This window comes from Tursiops truncatus, chromosome 19, assembly GCF_011762595.2.
Source record: "Tursiops truncatus isolate mTurTru1 chromosome 19, mTurTru1.mat.Y, whole genome shotgun sequence".
Classification (NCBI taxonomy): Eukaryota; Metazoa; Chordata; class Mammalia; order Artiodactyla; family Delphinidae; genus Tursiops; species Tursiops truncatus.
The window spans coordinates 53424766-53440796 of NC_047052.1; the positions used below are offsets into that span (position 1 = coordinate 53424766).

At 40.6% G+C, this 16031-nt stretch overlaps 1 protein-coding gene across 5 annotated transcripts in view; it reads right to left on the reverse strand.

Moving 5' to 3' along the window:
• Window positions 1-16031, reverse strand: part of LOC101328627 (uncharacterized) — a 107472-nt gene that overhangs the window by 39215 nt on the left and 52226 nt on the right. Inside the window, exon 5 of one of the 5 annotated variants that reach the window (XM_073796710.1) lies at window positions 441-1859. The exons of the other annotated variants lie outside the window; for them this stretch is intronic. Coding sequence (XP_073652811.1) covers window positions 451-1859 — 1409 coding nt within the window. The 3' untranslated portion in view covers window positions 441-450. The remainder of the gene's footprint in view (window positions 1-440; window positions 1860-16031) is intronic. 5 annotated transcript variants of the gene reach the window in all.

Sequence of the window (16031 nt, forward strand, 5' to 3'; positions counted from 1 at the left end):
GTGCACGGGCTCTGTAGTTTGCAGCACGTGGGCTCTAGTTGAGACACGCAAGCTCAGTAGTTGTGGCGCGCAGGCTTAGTAGCCCCGCGGCACGTGGGATCTTAATTCTCCGACCAGGGATCAAACCCATGTCCCCTGCATCGTAAGGCAGATTCTTTACCACTGGAACACTAAGGAAGTCCCCTTCATTATATTTTTAAGTGCTCTAACCTGTATGGATCCTCTGATGGTTAAGTTTGGCTTGAAAGCACACTGAAGACTTTGCCACACTCACTACATTTGTAACGTTTCTCTCTAGTATGAATTCTCTGATGGTAAGGGAGGCTCAGGGCACAAAAGCTTTGCCACACTGATATCTGTATGATTTCTCCATAGTATGAATTCTCTGAACAACAGTTAGGTGTGAATTTTGAAGCCCTTCCCACATATATCACACTTACATAGTTTCTCTCAGGTATGGGTTTTCTGATGTGTAGCGAGGGTTGAGACCTGAGTAAAGGCTTTCCCACACTCAAAACATTTGAAAGGTTTCTCTATATGTACTCTCCGATGACTTGTAAGGTGTGAATTTCGACTGAAGACCTTGCCACACTCATTACATTTGAAAGGTTTCTCTCCAGTATGAATTCTCCAATGAAGTCGAAGATGTGATTTTTGACTAAAGACCTTTCCACACTCATCACATTTGTAAGGTTTCTCACCAGTATGAATTCTCTTATGACTTAAAAGGACTGCCTTCTCACTAAAGGCCTTGCCACACTCACTGCATTTGTAAGGTTTCTCTCCAGTATGAAATCTCTTATGACTTATGAAATGTGAATTCTGACTAAAGAGCTTCCCACACTCATTACATTTATAAGGTTTCTCTCCAGTATGAATCCTCCGATGACCAGCAAGGTGTGCATTTCGGCTAAAAACTTTGCCACATGTATCACATTTATATAATTTCTTTCCTGTGTGAATTTTCTGACGTCTACTGAGGTTTGAGCTGTCAGTAAAGGTTTTACCACACTCATTACACTGGTGACTTCTCTTTCCAGCATGAATATTCTGATGATGTACAAGGTATGAATTTTGACCGAAGATTTTACCACATACATCACATTTATGCAAGTTTGCTCCTGGGTGGATAATCTGATGTCTGGCAAGGGTGGAGCCATTGTTAAAGGTTTTGCCACACGCCTTACATTTGTAACATTTCTCTCCAGGATGAATTTTACGATGACATGCAAGCTGTGAACTTCGACCAAAGAATTTGTCACATATGTCACATTTATGTAATCTCTCTCCTGTGTGGATGGTCTGATGTTTAATGAGGTGTGAGCCCTTAAGAAAGGCTTTCCCACACTCATTACATTTGCAAGGTCTTTCCCTGTGTGCTTTAAGGTTTTGCGTCATCACTGAAGGATGCACAAAATCATTCCCATATATATTAGAAACATTGGTTTGGACACTAGGAGGAATTCTTTGAAGTGGTGAAAATGAGAAACAATTGTTGACAGACCTCTCAACTACATCACATTCAGAAATTATCCCATCAGTCTGAAATATCTGCAGTTTATCCTGAAAGTTTAATCCAAGCCTATTTCCACAGGGCTTCATTCCTGCACCCCCTCTACCATGTCGATCTCTTCCATCAGTGAGATTTTTGTTGCAGATTACAGGCATTCCTTTGTAATTTCTTTCATCGTCTCTCCACTGACACTCAAAGTCATACATATTTTTCTGAATTTCCCAGAGGTGAAAATGTTTGATTTTACAGCTTTCAGGTCTTCCCAACATTGGTGTTTGGAATACTTCTCCTTTATCACTGTTCACTTTGGGTTGTAATTGCTTGATCACATGTATAGGGGAGATATCTACAAGATATAAAGAACCATAGGTATCCCATTCACAATAATTCCAAGATATATGTCTCATGTTGAATATATGATATTACAACAGATGTAATACTTATACCAAAGATAGGTATGAAATGCCCCAACCATGACCTTAAATTTTTGGAAACACTAAAGGAATAGAATTCTTTACTTAAGAAAGCGTGACAACATAAATCCAAATATACTTTAAGGTAGCCTAGTTTTATTTATTTATTTTTTTTCACGGTACGCGGGCCTCTCACTGTTGTGGCCTCTCCCGTTGCGGAGCACAGGCTCCGGACGCGCAGGCTCAGCGGCCGTGGCTTACAGGCCCAGCCGCTCCGCGGCATGTGGGATCCTCCCAGACCGGGGCACGAACCTGGGTCCCCTGAATCGGCAGGCGGACTCTCAACCACTGTGCCACCAGAGAAGCCCTAGCCTAGTTTTAAACACCATATGACAAAAACACTCACACTAGACAAACTTATGTCGGCTCTCAAAGAAAGAGTATTCTTCTACTATCATCTCTAAGAACATACCAACCAACAGTAAACATACTGCTGTCTCATAATTGAGGAGAAAAATATACTATTGATGTATTCTGCATACTTACTGTACATAAATTAATTTTTAAAAATAGACAATGTATTGTACCGGGAAATAATCCAAAACAAAACTTATCCAATTAATAATATAATTGGCTGTTTAGAACTGTAAAACAAATATAACAGAGAAAATGAAGAATCTGATAAAACAATTTGTAAGAAACAATATATTTTTCTAAATCTTTGCTATAGAACTATGTACACCCCCCAAAAAAGGCATTTTACATTAACAAGTAGTATGTGTCAGTTGTATTGCATAATACATGCTAAAAGACCATCATCTGTAAATGACATTTACAATTTAAGACATAAAATATCCTCCAGTTATCTAATGGCCAGTAACAGAGCAATCCCTACCTATGTGGTATCCTTAATTATCTGGTTTAATGGCTCCAAAATACTAGAAACAAAAAGTGAGCACTTTGTATATTTATTGACTAGGGTGAGACACAATGTTGTTGGAAAAAAATGCAAATGAAAACCATATAAGATATAATGCAGATAAAGTCATATCATAAACAACATGAATTTTATTAGCAGAAATCAGAAGAAAAAACCAGGAAAAAGCCATCTAAAGACAAATGAGTTTCTTCTGTACATACGTGCAGTTACAAAGAAACCGAATCAACCCTCCAGTAGAGTAGGGGACCATAATTTTCAAAAGTTAAGTTGCCTTAAATCTGAGTTTTCCTGCTAAGTCTGATTAACCTATCGAAAATTTTATTCTGTTTCTTCTTCCACACATGTTCATCTCAAGATTGAGGAGTACCAAAGAAAACGGGGGACTGAAACTGAACAGGAATCTGCAGGGCCTTCCTGGTTACAAAAGCCTTTCCGAGTCTCCCATTTCCTGTTTGTAAAAAAAAAAAAGGCTTGGGCTTCCCTGGTGGCGCAGTGGTTGAGAGTCCGCCTGCTGATGCAGGGGACACGGGTTCGTGCCCCGGTCCAGGAGGATCCCAACGTGCTGCGGAGCGGCTGGGCCCGTGAGCCATGGCCACTGAGCCTGCGCGTCCGGAGCCTGTGCTCCGCAACGGGAGAGGCCACAGCAGTGAGAGGCACACGTACCACAAAAAAAAAAAAAAAAAAATAGGCTTTAGTTTCCTAGACCATTCCTGAGTTCAGAAAGTCAGATTCAAGCAGTTACTAATTAGGGGATTGAGAGAATACAGAAACAAAGGAAAAGCAAGTCCAATTTAATCACTTCCATGATTGGTAGCTTAAATTGGTACCTTGATTTATGAACCCAAACTGTGGCTTCAACCAGTTACCCCAAGAGGACTTAAAAATTGATGACACCAGAGGGTCCACTGAGAATTGAAATTCTTAACCAGCCACATTTGGCTCTAAGTAATAAAATGCCTGAACTATTGCTTTTCCTGTCTCCTAGAAGGAAGTTAAGGGATCATAAGACTCTGATTTAGGAACTGCTTTGCAGAAACATACAGAATAATCAGAAAGGAAGCCACAACTTGATTCTCAAAAGTCTGAAGCTGAGATCTTATAGGAAAGCTGGGATTACAGACACTCCCCTCCCCTCTCTCCCTTACCCTTTAAAAATCTTACACCCTGGCCAGCCAGGAAGATGGATTTGAGGCAAGGCCAGGTCTCCCAAGTTTCTGGTTGGCACCTCCTCAACTAATACACATTTCTCTGCTTCTAACTCCAATGAGGAACGGGCATATGAATTTGTATTCAACATCATGTGTGATGTACGTTCTTTATCAAGAAAAGGGAGAAGACTATGCTGAAAAATATCCTGCAATGGAGCAGTTACACAAAGCTATCATCATACTCAATGGTGAAAGAATGAAAGCTCTTCCTTTAAGATCAGGAACAAGACAAGGATACCTGCTCTCAATATTTCTAAAAGCCTATTACTGGAAGTCCCAGGAAGAACACAGAGGCAGAAAATTGGGTAACAGATATCCCAATAGCAAAAGGGAGTGAAATCATCTCTACAGAACTGACATGATCTAATATGTAGAAAACCGTGAATATTCCGCAGAAAAGACCTGCTAAAATTTTTAGAGCTCTAAAAAAATGACAAGATATAAAATCAACATGCAAAATTCAGTTGGGCTCATAAACATTAAAAATGAACAACCAAAAAAGAAAATGAGAAAAATATTCCAGTTACAAGAAAATCAAAAAAAAAAAAGTTAGATGCAACATTATACAAGAAGGTAAAGATATGTATATTGCAAACTAAAGACTGCTGAAAATATTAGAAAAGACAAAAATAAATGCAAAGACATCCCAAATTCATGGATGGGAAGTCAATGTTGTCATGATGTCAATACTACCCAAAGTGATCATTATATTCAAATCATTCCCTCGTGAAATCCCAGTAGTGTTTTCCTGAAGAAACAGATAAATCCATCCTGTGATTCATATGGAGAATATGAAAATAGGAGAAATATGAAAATAGGAGAAAACAAATAGCAAAAACAATCTTGAAAAGAACAAACTTGTTGTATCACACTTCTTTATTTCAAAACTTATTCCACAGATACACTAATCAAAACAGTGTGGTACTGGCATACAGACAGACTGCTGGAATAGAACAGAAGACTTCCAAAAAAAAACTCTTGAGGGATAGCGGCTAAGATGGCAGAGAAGGACCCTAAGTTCCCCTCCTTTCACAAGCACACCAAAATCACAACTGACTGAAGAGCAACCACTGAACTAGAACCTACCAGAAAAGATCTTCAACAGCTAATGAAGGAACCACAACTGGACAGAAGGAGGGGCAGATTGGCCATATAATCAAATCGCATGCCCCCTGGGTGGGCAGCCCACAAACAGGAGAATAATTATATTACAGAGGTTCTCCCACAGGAGTGAGAGTTCTGAGCTCCACGTAAGGCAGCTCAGCCCAGGAGTCCAGCCCCAGGAAACAGAGTCCTCAGAGCATTTGGCTTAGAAGGCCAGCGGGACTTGACTGCAGCTCCACAGGATTGGGGGAAATTGAGACTTCACTCTTAAAGGGCGCACAAAAGAATCTCACATGCACTGGGACAAAGGGCAAAAGCAGTAATATCATAGGAGCGTGGACCAGAGCCACCTGCTGGTCTTAGAGGATCTCCGGGGAGGCAGGAGGCAACTGTAGCATGGTCAGGAGACATAGACACTGGTGGTGGACATTATCAGGGAACATTCATCTGCATGAGCTCTCCTGGAGGCTGACATCTTGGCACCAAGACCTGGCCCCATCCCAAACCCTGCAGGCTCCAGTGCTGTGACTCCTCACCTCAGACCAAACAACACACTGGGCAGGGGCACAGTCCCACCCATTAGCAGACAGGCTGTCTAAAGACTTCCTGAGCCCCAGCTACTTCCCATGCCCCTAGACACCAGTGGGCCCTACCCACCAGAGGCAGACCCAGCACCACCCACCAGAGAGCAGGCACTTGCCCCTCCCACAAGGAAGTCTGCACAAGCCTCTAGACCAGCTTCACTCACCAGGGGGCAGACACGAGAAGCAAGAAAACTATAGTCTCTGCAGCCTATAGACCAAATCTGCAAATGCAGGCCACATACTACCTGAGGACCAGATAGCCCCTGGTCCATAGGTGACGAAAGGGGAGTGCACTGCCTGAATGCACAGGACGTCTCCTACAGAGGGCCACTTCTCCAAGGCTGAGAAATGTAACTAACCTACCACATACATAAAATACAAATGGCAATTTAGACAAAATGAGGCGACAGAAAAAAAAAAAAAAAAAATGAGGCGACAGAGGAATATGTTTCAGATAAAGGAACAAAATAGAAGCCCAGAAGAAGAACCAAGTGTGGTGGAGACAGGCAAACTATTCAAGAAAGAGTTCAGAGGAATAATCGTAAAGATGATCAAAGAATTTGGTAGGAGAATGGATGCACAGTGTGAGAAATGAGAAGTTTTTAACAAAGACTTAGAAATTCTAAATAACAATGAAACAGAATTGAAGAATACAATAAATGAAATGAAAAATATGAGGAATTAATAATAGACGAAATGAGGCAGAATAATGGCCCAGTGAGCTGGAAAACAGAGTAGGGGAAATCACTGCCACCAAAGAGAAAAAAAGAAAAGAATAAAAAGAAATGAGATCAGTTTCAGAGACCTCTGGGACAAGAGCAAGTATGCTAATATTCACAATACAGGGTTCCCAGAAGGAGAAGAGAGAAAGGGCCTGAGAAAATATTTGAAGAGATAATAGCTGAAAACTTCTCTAACCTGGGAAAGGAAACACCAAGAGACATTCTGATTAAAACAACAAAAATTAAAGACAGAAAATTACAAGCAACAAGGGAAAGCAATAAAAAACACACAAGAGTACTGCCATAAGACTATCACATGATTTTTCATCAGAAACTCTGCAAGCCAGAAGGCACTGGCACAATATGCTTAAAGTGATGAAAGAGAAAAACCTGCAACCAAGAGTAGTCAAACCAGCAAAGTTCTCCTTCAGATTGATGGAGGAATCAAAAGATTCATAGACAAGAAAAAGCTAAAAGAATTCAACACCACCAAACCAAATTTACAACAAATGCTAAAAGAACTTCTCTAGTGGGAAAAGACCACAACAAGACTTTCTTGACTACAAACAAGAAAATCACAAAATGGAAAAGCTCACTGGTAAAGGCAAACATGTAATAAAGGCAGAAAATCATCCACACACAAAGCTAGTAGGTAGGTTAAAAAACAAAAGTAGTAAACCCATCTGTATCCACAATGAGCAGTTAAGGGATATACAAAACAACTGGATGTAAAATATAATCTCAAAAACAGTAATCATGCAGAGAGGAGACTACAAATGCAGGGTATCTAAAACGCATTTGAGATTAGCAACTTCAAACAAGCACATAAACATACGTACTAGTATACAAAAACCTCATGGTAACTGAGAAACAAAAATCTCTAATACATATACATATAAAAAAGAAAAAGAAATCCAACCATAACACTAATGATACTCATCAAACCACAAGAAAAGAGAACAAAAGAAGAAAGGGGGACAAAAAGACCTACAAAAATAAATCCAAAACAATTAATGAAATGGCAATAGAAACATACATATCAATAATTATCTTAAATGTAAATGAACTAAATGCTGCAACCAAAAGATACAGACTGGATGAATGGATACAAACATAGGACCTGTACATATGCTGCCTGCAAGAGACTCACTTCAGATGCAGAGACATACAGACTGAAAGTGAAGGGATGGTAAAAAGTATTCCATGCAACTGGAAATAAAACAGACAAAACAGACCTGAAAAAGAAAAAAGACTGTTAAAAGAGACAAGGCCACGAGAAAATGATCATAGGATCAATCCAAAAAGACATAACAATTCCAAATATATATCCACCCCAACTAAGGAGCACCTCAATATATAAGGCAAATGTTAACAGACATAAAAGGAGAAATGGACAGCAACACAATAATAGTGGGGGACTTTAACACCCACTTATATCAATGGGCAGATCATCCAGACAGAAAATCCATCAGCAAACACAGGCCTTAACTGACACATTAGAGCAGATGGACTTAATTGATATTTATAGAGCATTCCACCTGAAAGCAGCAGAATACACATTCTTTTCAAGTGCACGTGGGGCATTCTACAAGACAGACCACATGCTGGATCACAAAGCAATCCTCGGTAAATGTAAGAAAACTGGAATCATATCAAGCATCTTTTCCGACCACAATGCTATGAAGCTAGAAATCAACTAAAAAAAAAAAAAACCAAAGACCAAAAAAGCTGCAAAAAACACAAAGATGTGGAAGCTAAAGAATATGCTACTACACAACCAGTGGATCACTGAAGAAATCAAAGAGGAAATTAAAAAAAGAAAACCCTAGAGACAAATGAAAATGAAAACTGTGACCCAAAACCTATGGGACACAGTAAAAACAGTTCTAAGAGTGAAGTTTATAGCAAAACAAGCTAAACTTAGGATTCAAGAACAATCTCAAACAACCTCAAATAAACAACCTAACTTTATGCCTAAAGGAACTAGAAAAAGAACAAAACCCCAAAGAGAGATATAAAGATCAGAGCAGAAATAAATGAAATAGAGACCAAAAAAAAGAAAAAAGAAAAGAAAAGATCTATGAAACTAAAACCTGGTTCTTTGAAAAGATAAAGAACATTGATAGAGAAGTCTCAGAAAATGGCAGAGAAATAAGATGTGGAGATCACCTTCCTCCCCACAGATACATCAAAAACACATCTACATGTGGAACAACTCCTACAGAACACTGGCAGAAGACCTCAGACTTCCAAAAAAGGCAAAACGTCTCCATGTAACTGGGTAAGGCAAAAGAAAAAAGGAAAAAACAAAAAGAGACAAAGGCAACAGGACAGGACTCACGCCTCTGCGAGGGCACTGTGAAGGAGGAAATGTTTCTGCACACTAGGAAGCCCCCTCACTGGCAGAGACAAGGGGGAGCTTTGGAGCCTCAGAGGAGAACGCAGCAACAGGGGTGCGGAGAGCAAAGCAGAGGGAATCCCGCACAGAGGATCAGTGTCAACCAGCACTCCCCAGCCTGAGATGCTTGCCTGCCTGCCGGGGCGAGTGGGGGCTGGGTGCTGGGGCTCGGGCTTCAGAGGTCAGACCCCAGGGAGAGAGGATTGGGGGTTAGCTGTGAGAAGACAGCCTGATGGAGTCCGGAAAGCAACCTGGGCCTGCCAGATAGACAAGGGACCATTGTTGCAGGGTGCACGAGGAGAGGGGCACACCCGCCCTAGGAGCCTCTTTCTCCACGCACTCACAGACAGCAGGGCACAGCCTACACAAGCTCTAGGGCCTGGTGAGAGCTGTGCCTGCTATCTTGAACCCCAGAGGTGGGCGTGGCAGCTACTGCTGCCACCACAGGTCCCGTGAGCAAGCCCAGGTCACTGCCCACACCTTCCCGGGAGCCAGTGCAGCCCGCCACTGCCAACGGTCCAGCGATCTGGGACCAACTTCCTGGGGAGGGCGAACAGCACACCTCAGGCTGTTGAAAATTCCCACTGGTCTCTGCTGCCAAAGGCACTCCCCGCACATCCCAACTGTGAATGCTGTGTCCTTCCCGCTCCCTGGCCTGGGTGAGCAAGTGAGCCCTAACCAGCCACTGCCTTCACTCCCCCTTGCCCGGGTGGGGAAGAGACTCCTGAGGGTGGCCAAAACACAGAGGCAGAGCCAAAACTAAAGCTGAACTCTTGGGGCAGTGCAACCACAGAAGAGAAAGGGAAATTTCTCCACGCAGCCACAGGAGCAGCAGATTAAATCCCTCAATCGGCTTGGTACACCCTCCATCTGTGCAATATCTGAATAGACAACGAGTGTTTCCACAATTGAGGCTGTGGACTCTGGGGCAAGTACTCGTACGAGTTGGGTCAGGTCAGAGCATAAGCTGGCCCCATGGTGCCCACAGCAGGTGCAGAGACCTACCGAGAGTTCGATTTCTGCTTTTGATTTGCTTTTAGTTTTGGTAGTTTATTTATTTATTTATTTATTTATTTTTATTTTATTTTTTTTTATTTTTTTATTTTTATTTTTTTTTAGGTAGTTTAGTTTTTAGTGTTTGTTTTCATTTTGGGGTTCGTTTGTTTGGTTGCTCTCTTCTTTTTTGTTATCTCTCTCTCCTGCGGTTTGTTTTTTTGTCTTGGGGTTTTGTTTGTTCGTTTTCTTTTTTGTTTGTTTTCGTTTGTGTGTTTCTTTGTGTGTGTCTGTTTTCCTTCTTTTTTTTTTTTCCTTTTCTTCCACACCGTGCAGTTGCAGACTCTTGGTGCTGTGAACAGGGATCGGGCCTGAGCCTCTGAGGTGGGAGAGACTAGTCCAGGACGCTGGATGACCAGAGAACTCTCAGCCTCAGGGAATACTAATTGGCAAGAGCTCTTCCACAGGACTCCATCTCTACACCAAGACCTGGCTCCACCCAACAGCAAGCAAGGTCCAGTGCCGGAGGCCTCATGCCAAGTAACTAGCAAGACAGAAACACAACCCCACCCATTAGCAGACAGGCTGCCTAAAGTCATACTAAGCTCAGAAACACCACAAAAAGAGCCACCGGACGTGGTCCTGCCAATCAGAGGGACAAGATCCAGCAGCACCCACCAGAATGGAGACACCAGTCCCCCCACTAGGGAGCCTACACAAGCCACTGGACCAACCTCACCCACTGAGGGCAGACACCAGAAGTAAGAGGAACTACGACCCTGCAGCCTGCGGATAGGAGACCCCAAACACAGTAAATTAAACAAAATGAGAAGACAGAGGAATATGCTGCAGATGAAGGAGCAAGGTAAAAACCCACAAGACCAAACAAATGAAGAGAATATAGGCAGTCTACCTGAAAAAGAATTCAGAGTAATGATAGTAAAGATGATCTAAAATCTCAGCAATAGGGCTTCCCTGGTGGCGCAAGTGGTTGGGAGTCCGCCTGTCAATGCAGGGGACATGGGTTCAAGCCCTGGTCCCAGAGGATCCCACATATCGCAGAGCAACTGAGCCCGTGCACCACAACTACTGAGCCTGTGCTCTAGAGCCCACGATCCACAACTACTGAGCCCACGCGCTGCATCTACTGAAGCCCACGTGCTCTAGAGCCCATGCTCTGCAACAAGAGAAGCCACCACAGTGAGAAGCCCGCGCACCACAACGAAGAGTAGCCCCCACTCACTGAAACTAGAGAAAGCCCACGCACAGCAACAAAGACCCAACACAGCTAAAACTAACAAATAAATAAATTTATATAAAAAAATAATAAAATCTCAGAAATAGAATAAAACACAAGAAATGTTTAACAAGGACACAGAAGAACAAACCAACAGTGATGAGCAACACACCAAGTGCAATTAAAAATACTCTAGTAGGGGGCTTCCCTGGTGGCACAGTGGTTGAGAGTCTGCCTGCCGATGCAGGGGACACGGGTTTGTGCCCCGGTCCGGGAAGATCCCACATGCCGCGGAGCGGCTGGGCCCGTGAGCCATGGCCGCTGAGCCTGCACGTCTGGAGCCTGTGCTCCGCAACGGGAGAGGCCACAACAGTGAGAGGCCCACGTACTGAAAAAAAAAAAAACTCTAGTAGGAATCAACAACAGAATAACTGAGGCAGAAGAACGGATAAGTGACCTGGAAGATAGAATGGTGGAAATAACTGCCATGGAGCAGAATAAAGAAAACAGAATGAAAAGAATTGAGGACAGTCTCAGAGACCTCGGGGACAATGTTCGAATTACAGGTGTCCCAGGAGAAGAAGAGAAAGAGGAAGAGTCTGAGAAAGTATTTGAAGAGATTATAGGCGAAAACTTCCCTAAACATGGGAAAGGAAATAGCCAATCAAGTCCAGGAAGTGCAGAGAGTCCCATACAGAATAAACCAAAGAAGAAACATGCCAAAACACATATTAATCAAACTATCAAAAATTAAATACAAAGAAAAACTATTAAAAGCAACAAAGGAAAAGCAACAAATAACATATAAGGGAATCCCCATAAGATTATCAGATGATCTTTCAGCAGAAACTGCAGGCCAGAAGGGAGTGGCAGAATTTATATAAAGTGATGAAAGGGAAACACCTACAACCAAGATTATCCTACCCAGCAAGGATCTCATTCAGATTCCACGGAGAAATCAAAAGCTTTACAGATAAGCAAAGGCTAAGAGAATTCAGCATCACCAAACCAGCTCTACAGAAAATGCTAAAGGAACTTCTCTAAGCAGGAAACACAAAAGAAGAAAAAGACCTACAAAAACAAACCCAAAACAATTAAGAAAATGGTAATAGCAACATACATATCAATAATTACCCTAAATGTGAACGGGGTTAAATGCTCCAACCAAAAGACAGACTGGCTGAATGGATACAAAAACAAAACCTGTATATACGCTGTCTACAAAAGATCCACTTCAAACCTAGGGACACATACAGACTGAAAGTGAGGGGATGGAAAAAGATGTTCCATACAAACGGGAATCAAAAGAAAGCTGGAGTAACAATACTGATATCAGATAAAATAGACTTTAAAATAAAGACTGTTACAAGAGATAAGGAAGGACACTACATAATGATCAATCCAAGGAAACATACAATTGTAAATATTTATGCACCCAACATAAGAGCACCTCAATACATAAGGCAAATGCTAACAGCCACAAAAGGGAAAATCGATAGTAACACAATAGTGGGGAACTTTAACACCCCACTTACACCAATGGACAGATCATCCAGACAGAAAATAAACAAGGAAACACAATCTTTAAATGGCACAATAGACCGGATAGATTTAATTGATATTTACAGAACATTCCACCTGAAAGCAGAAGGATACACTTTCTTCTCAAGTGCATATGGAACATTCTCCAGGAGAGATCACATCTTAGGTAACAAATCAAGCCCTGGTAAATTTAAGAAAACTGAAATCGTATCAAGCATCTTTTCCAACCACAACTCTATGAGATTAGAAATCAATTACAGGGGAAAAGAACTGTAAAAAATATATAATGCATGAAGGCTAAACACTACACTACTAAATAACCAAGAGATCAGTAAAGAAATCAAAGAGAAAATCAAAAAATACCTAGAGACAAATAACAACGAAAACACGATGATCCAAAACATACGGGATGCAGCAAAAGCAGTTCTAAGAAGGAAGTTTACAGCAATACAATCCTACCTGAAGAAACAAGAAAAATCTCAAATATACAATCTAAACAGCTAAAGGAACTAGAGAAAGATGAACCAAAAAAACCCAGTTAGTAGAAAGAAATCAATCATAAAGATAAAAGCAGAAATAAATGAAACAGAAACAATAGCAAAGATCAATAAAACTAAAAGCTGGTTCTTTGAGAAGATAAACAAAATTGATGAACCTTTAGCCAGGCTCATCAAGAAAAAGAGGGAGAGGACTCAAATCAATAAAATTAGAAATGAAAAAGGAAAAGTTACAAAGAGCACTGCAGAAATACAAAGGATCATAAGAGACTATTATAAGCAACTATAGGCCAATAAAATGGACAACCTGGAAGATATGGACAAATTCTTAAAAAGGTATAACCTTCTAAGACTGAACCAGGAAGAAACAAAGAATATGAACAGACCAATCACAAGTAATGAAATTGATACTGTGATTAAAAATCTTCCGGAACAAAAGTCCAGGACCAGATGGCTTCACAGGTGAATTCTACAAAACACTTAGAGAAGAGCTAACATCCATCCTCAAACTCTTCCAAAAAGCTGAAGAGGAAGGAACTCTTCCAAACTCATTCTGTGAGGCCACCGTCACCGATACCCAAACCAGACAAAGATATCCCGAAAAGAGAAAATTACAGACCAATATTACTGATGAATATAGACACAAAAATCCTCAACAAACTACTAGCAAACAGAATTCAACAACATATTAAAAGAATCATACACCACAATCAAGTGGGATTTACCCCAGAGATGCAAGGATTCTTCAATATACACAAATCAACCAATGTGATACACCATATTAACAAATTGAATGAAAACCATATGATCATTTGAATAGATGCAGAAAAAGCTTTTAACAAAATTCCACACCCATTTATGATAAAAAACTCTCCAGAAAGTGGGCACAGATGGAACCTACCTCAACATAATAAAGGCCATGTATGACACACAGCTAACATCATTCTCAATGGTGAAAAACTGAAAGCATTTCCTCGAAGATCAGGAACAAGACAAGGAGGTCCACTCTCATAACTACTATTCAATACAGTTTTGGAAGTCCTAGCCACAGAAATCAGAAAAGAAAAAGAAACAAAAGGAATATAAAATTGGAAAAGAAGAAGTAAAATTGTTTGCAGATGAGATGACACTATACGTAGAAAATCCTAAAGATGCCACCAGAAAACTACTAGAGCTAATCAATGAATCTGGTAAAGTTGCAGGATACAAAATTAATGCACAGAAATCTCTTGCACTCCTATACATGAACAACTAAAGACCAGAAAGAGAAATTAAGGAAACAATACCATTCACCACTGCAACAAAAAAAGAATAAAATACCTAGGAATAAACCTACCCAAGGAGGTAAAAGACGTGTATTCAGAAAACTATAAAACACTGATGAGAGAAATCTAAGACGACACAAACAGATGGAGAGATATACCATGTTCTTGGATTTGAAGAATCAATACTGTGAAAATGACTATACTACCCAAAGCAATCTACAGATTCAATGCAATTGTTATCAAATTACCAATGGCATTTTTCACAGAACTAGAACCAAAAAAATCTTAAAATCTATATAGAAACACAAAAGACCCCAAGTAGCCAAAGCAATCTTGAGGGAAAAAAAACAGAGCTGGAGGAATCAGGCTCCCTGACTTCAGACTATACTACAAAGTCACAGGCATCAGAACAGTGTGGTACTTGCCCAAAAGCAGACACATACATCTATGAAACAGAATAGAGAGCCCCAAAATAAACCCATGTACATATGGCCAATTAATCTACAACAGAGGCAAGAATATACAATGGTGACAGTACCTTCAATAAGTGGTGCTGGGAAAACTGGACAGCTACATGTAGAAGAATGAAATTAGAAAACTCCCTAACAACATAAACAAAAATAAACTCAAAATGGATTAAAGACCTAAATGTAAGGCCACATACTATAAAACTCTTAAGAGGAAAACAGAGAGAGAACACTCTTTGACATCAATCACAGCAAGATCTTTTCTGACCAACCTTCCAGAGTAATGGAAATAAAAACAAAAATAAACAAATTGGACCTAATTAAACTTAAAAGTTTCAGCACAACAAAGGAAACCATAAACAAGACAAAAAAACAACCCTCAGAATGGGAGAAAATAATTACAAACGAATTAATGGACCAAAGATTACTCTCCAAAATATACAAATAGTTCATGCAGCTCAATATCAAAAAAACAAACAACCCAATCAAAATATGGGCAGAAGACCTAAACAGACATTTCTCCAAAAAAGACATACAGAGGGCCAAGAGGCACATGAAAACATGCTCAACATCACTAATTATTAGAGAAATGCAAATCAAGACTACAATGAGGCATCAGCTCACACAAGTCAGAATGGCCATCATAAAAAAATTTACAAACAATAAATGCTAGAGAGGGTGTGGAGACAAGGGAACCCTCTCACACTGTTGGTGGGAATGTAAATTGATACAACCACTACGGAGAACAGTATGGAGGTTCCTTAAAACACTAAAAATAGAATTACCATAAGACCCAGCAATCCCACTACTGGGCATATACCCAGAGAAAACCATAACTCAAAGACCCATTCACCCCAATGTTCATTGCAGCACTATTTAGAATAGCCAGGTCCTGGAAGCAACCTAAATGCCTATCAACAGACCAACAGATAAAGAAAATGTAGTACATATACACAGTGGAATATTACTCAGTCATAAACAGAATGAAATTGGGTCATTTGTAGAGACGTGGTTGGCCTAGACACTGTCATACAGAGTGAAGTAAGTCAGAGAAAAACAAACATCGTATATTAACGCATATAGGTGGAATCTAGAAAAATGATACAGATCAACCTGTTTGCAAGGCAGAAATAGAGACAAAGACGTAG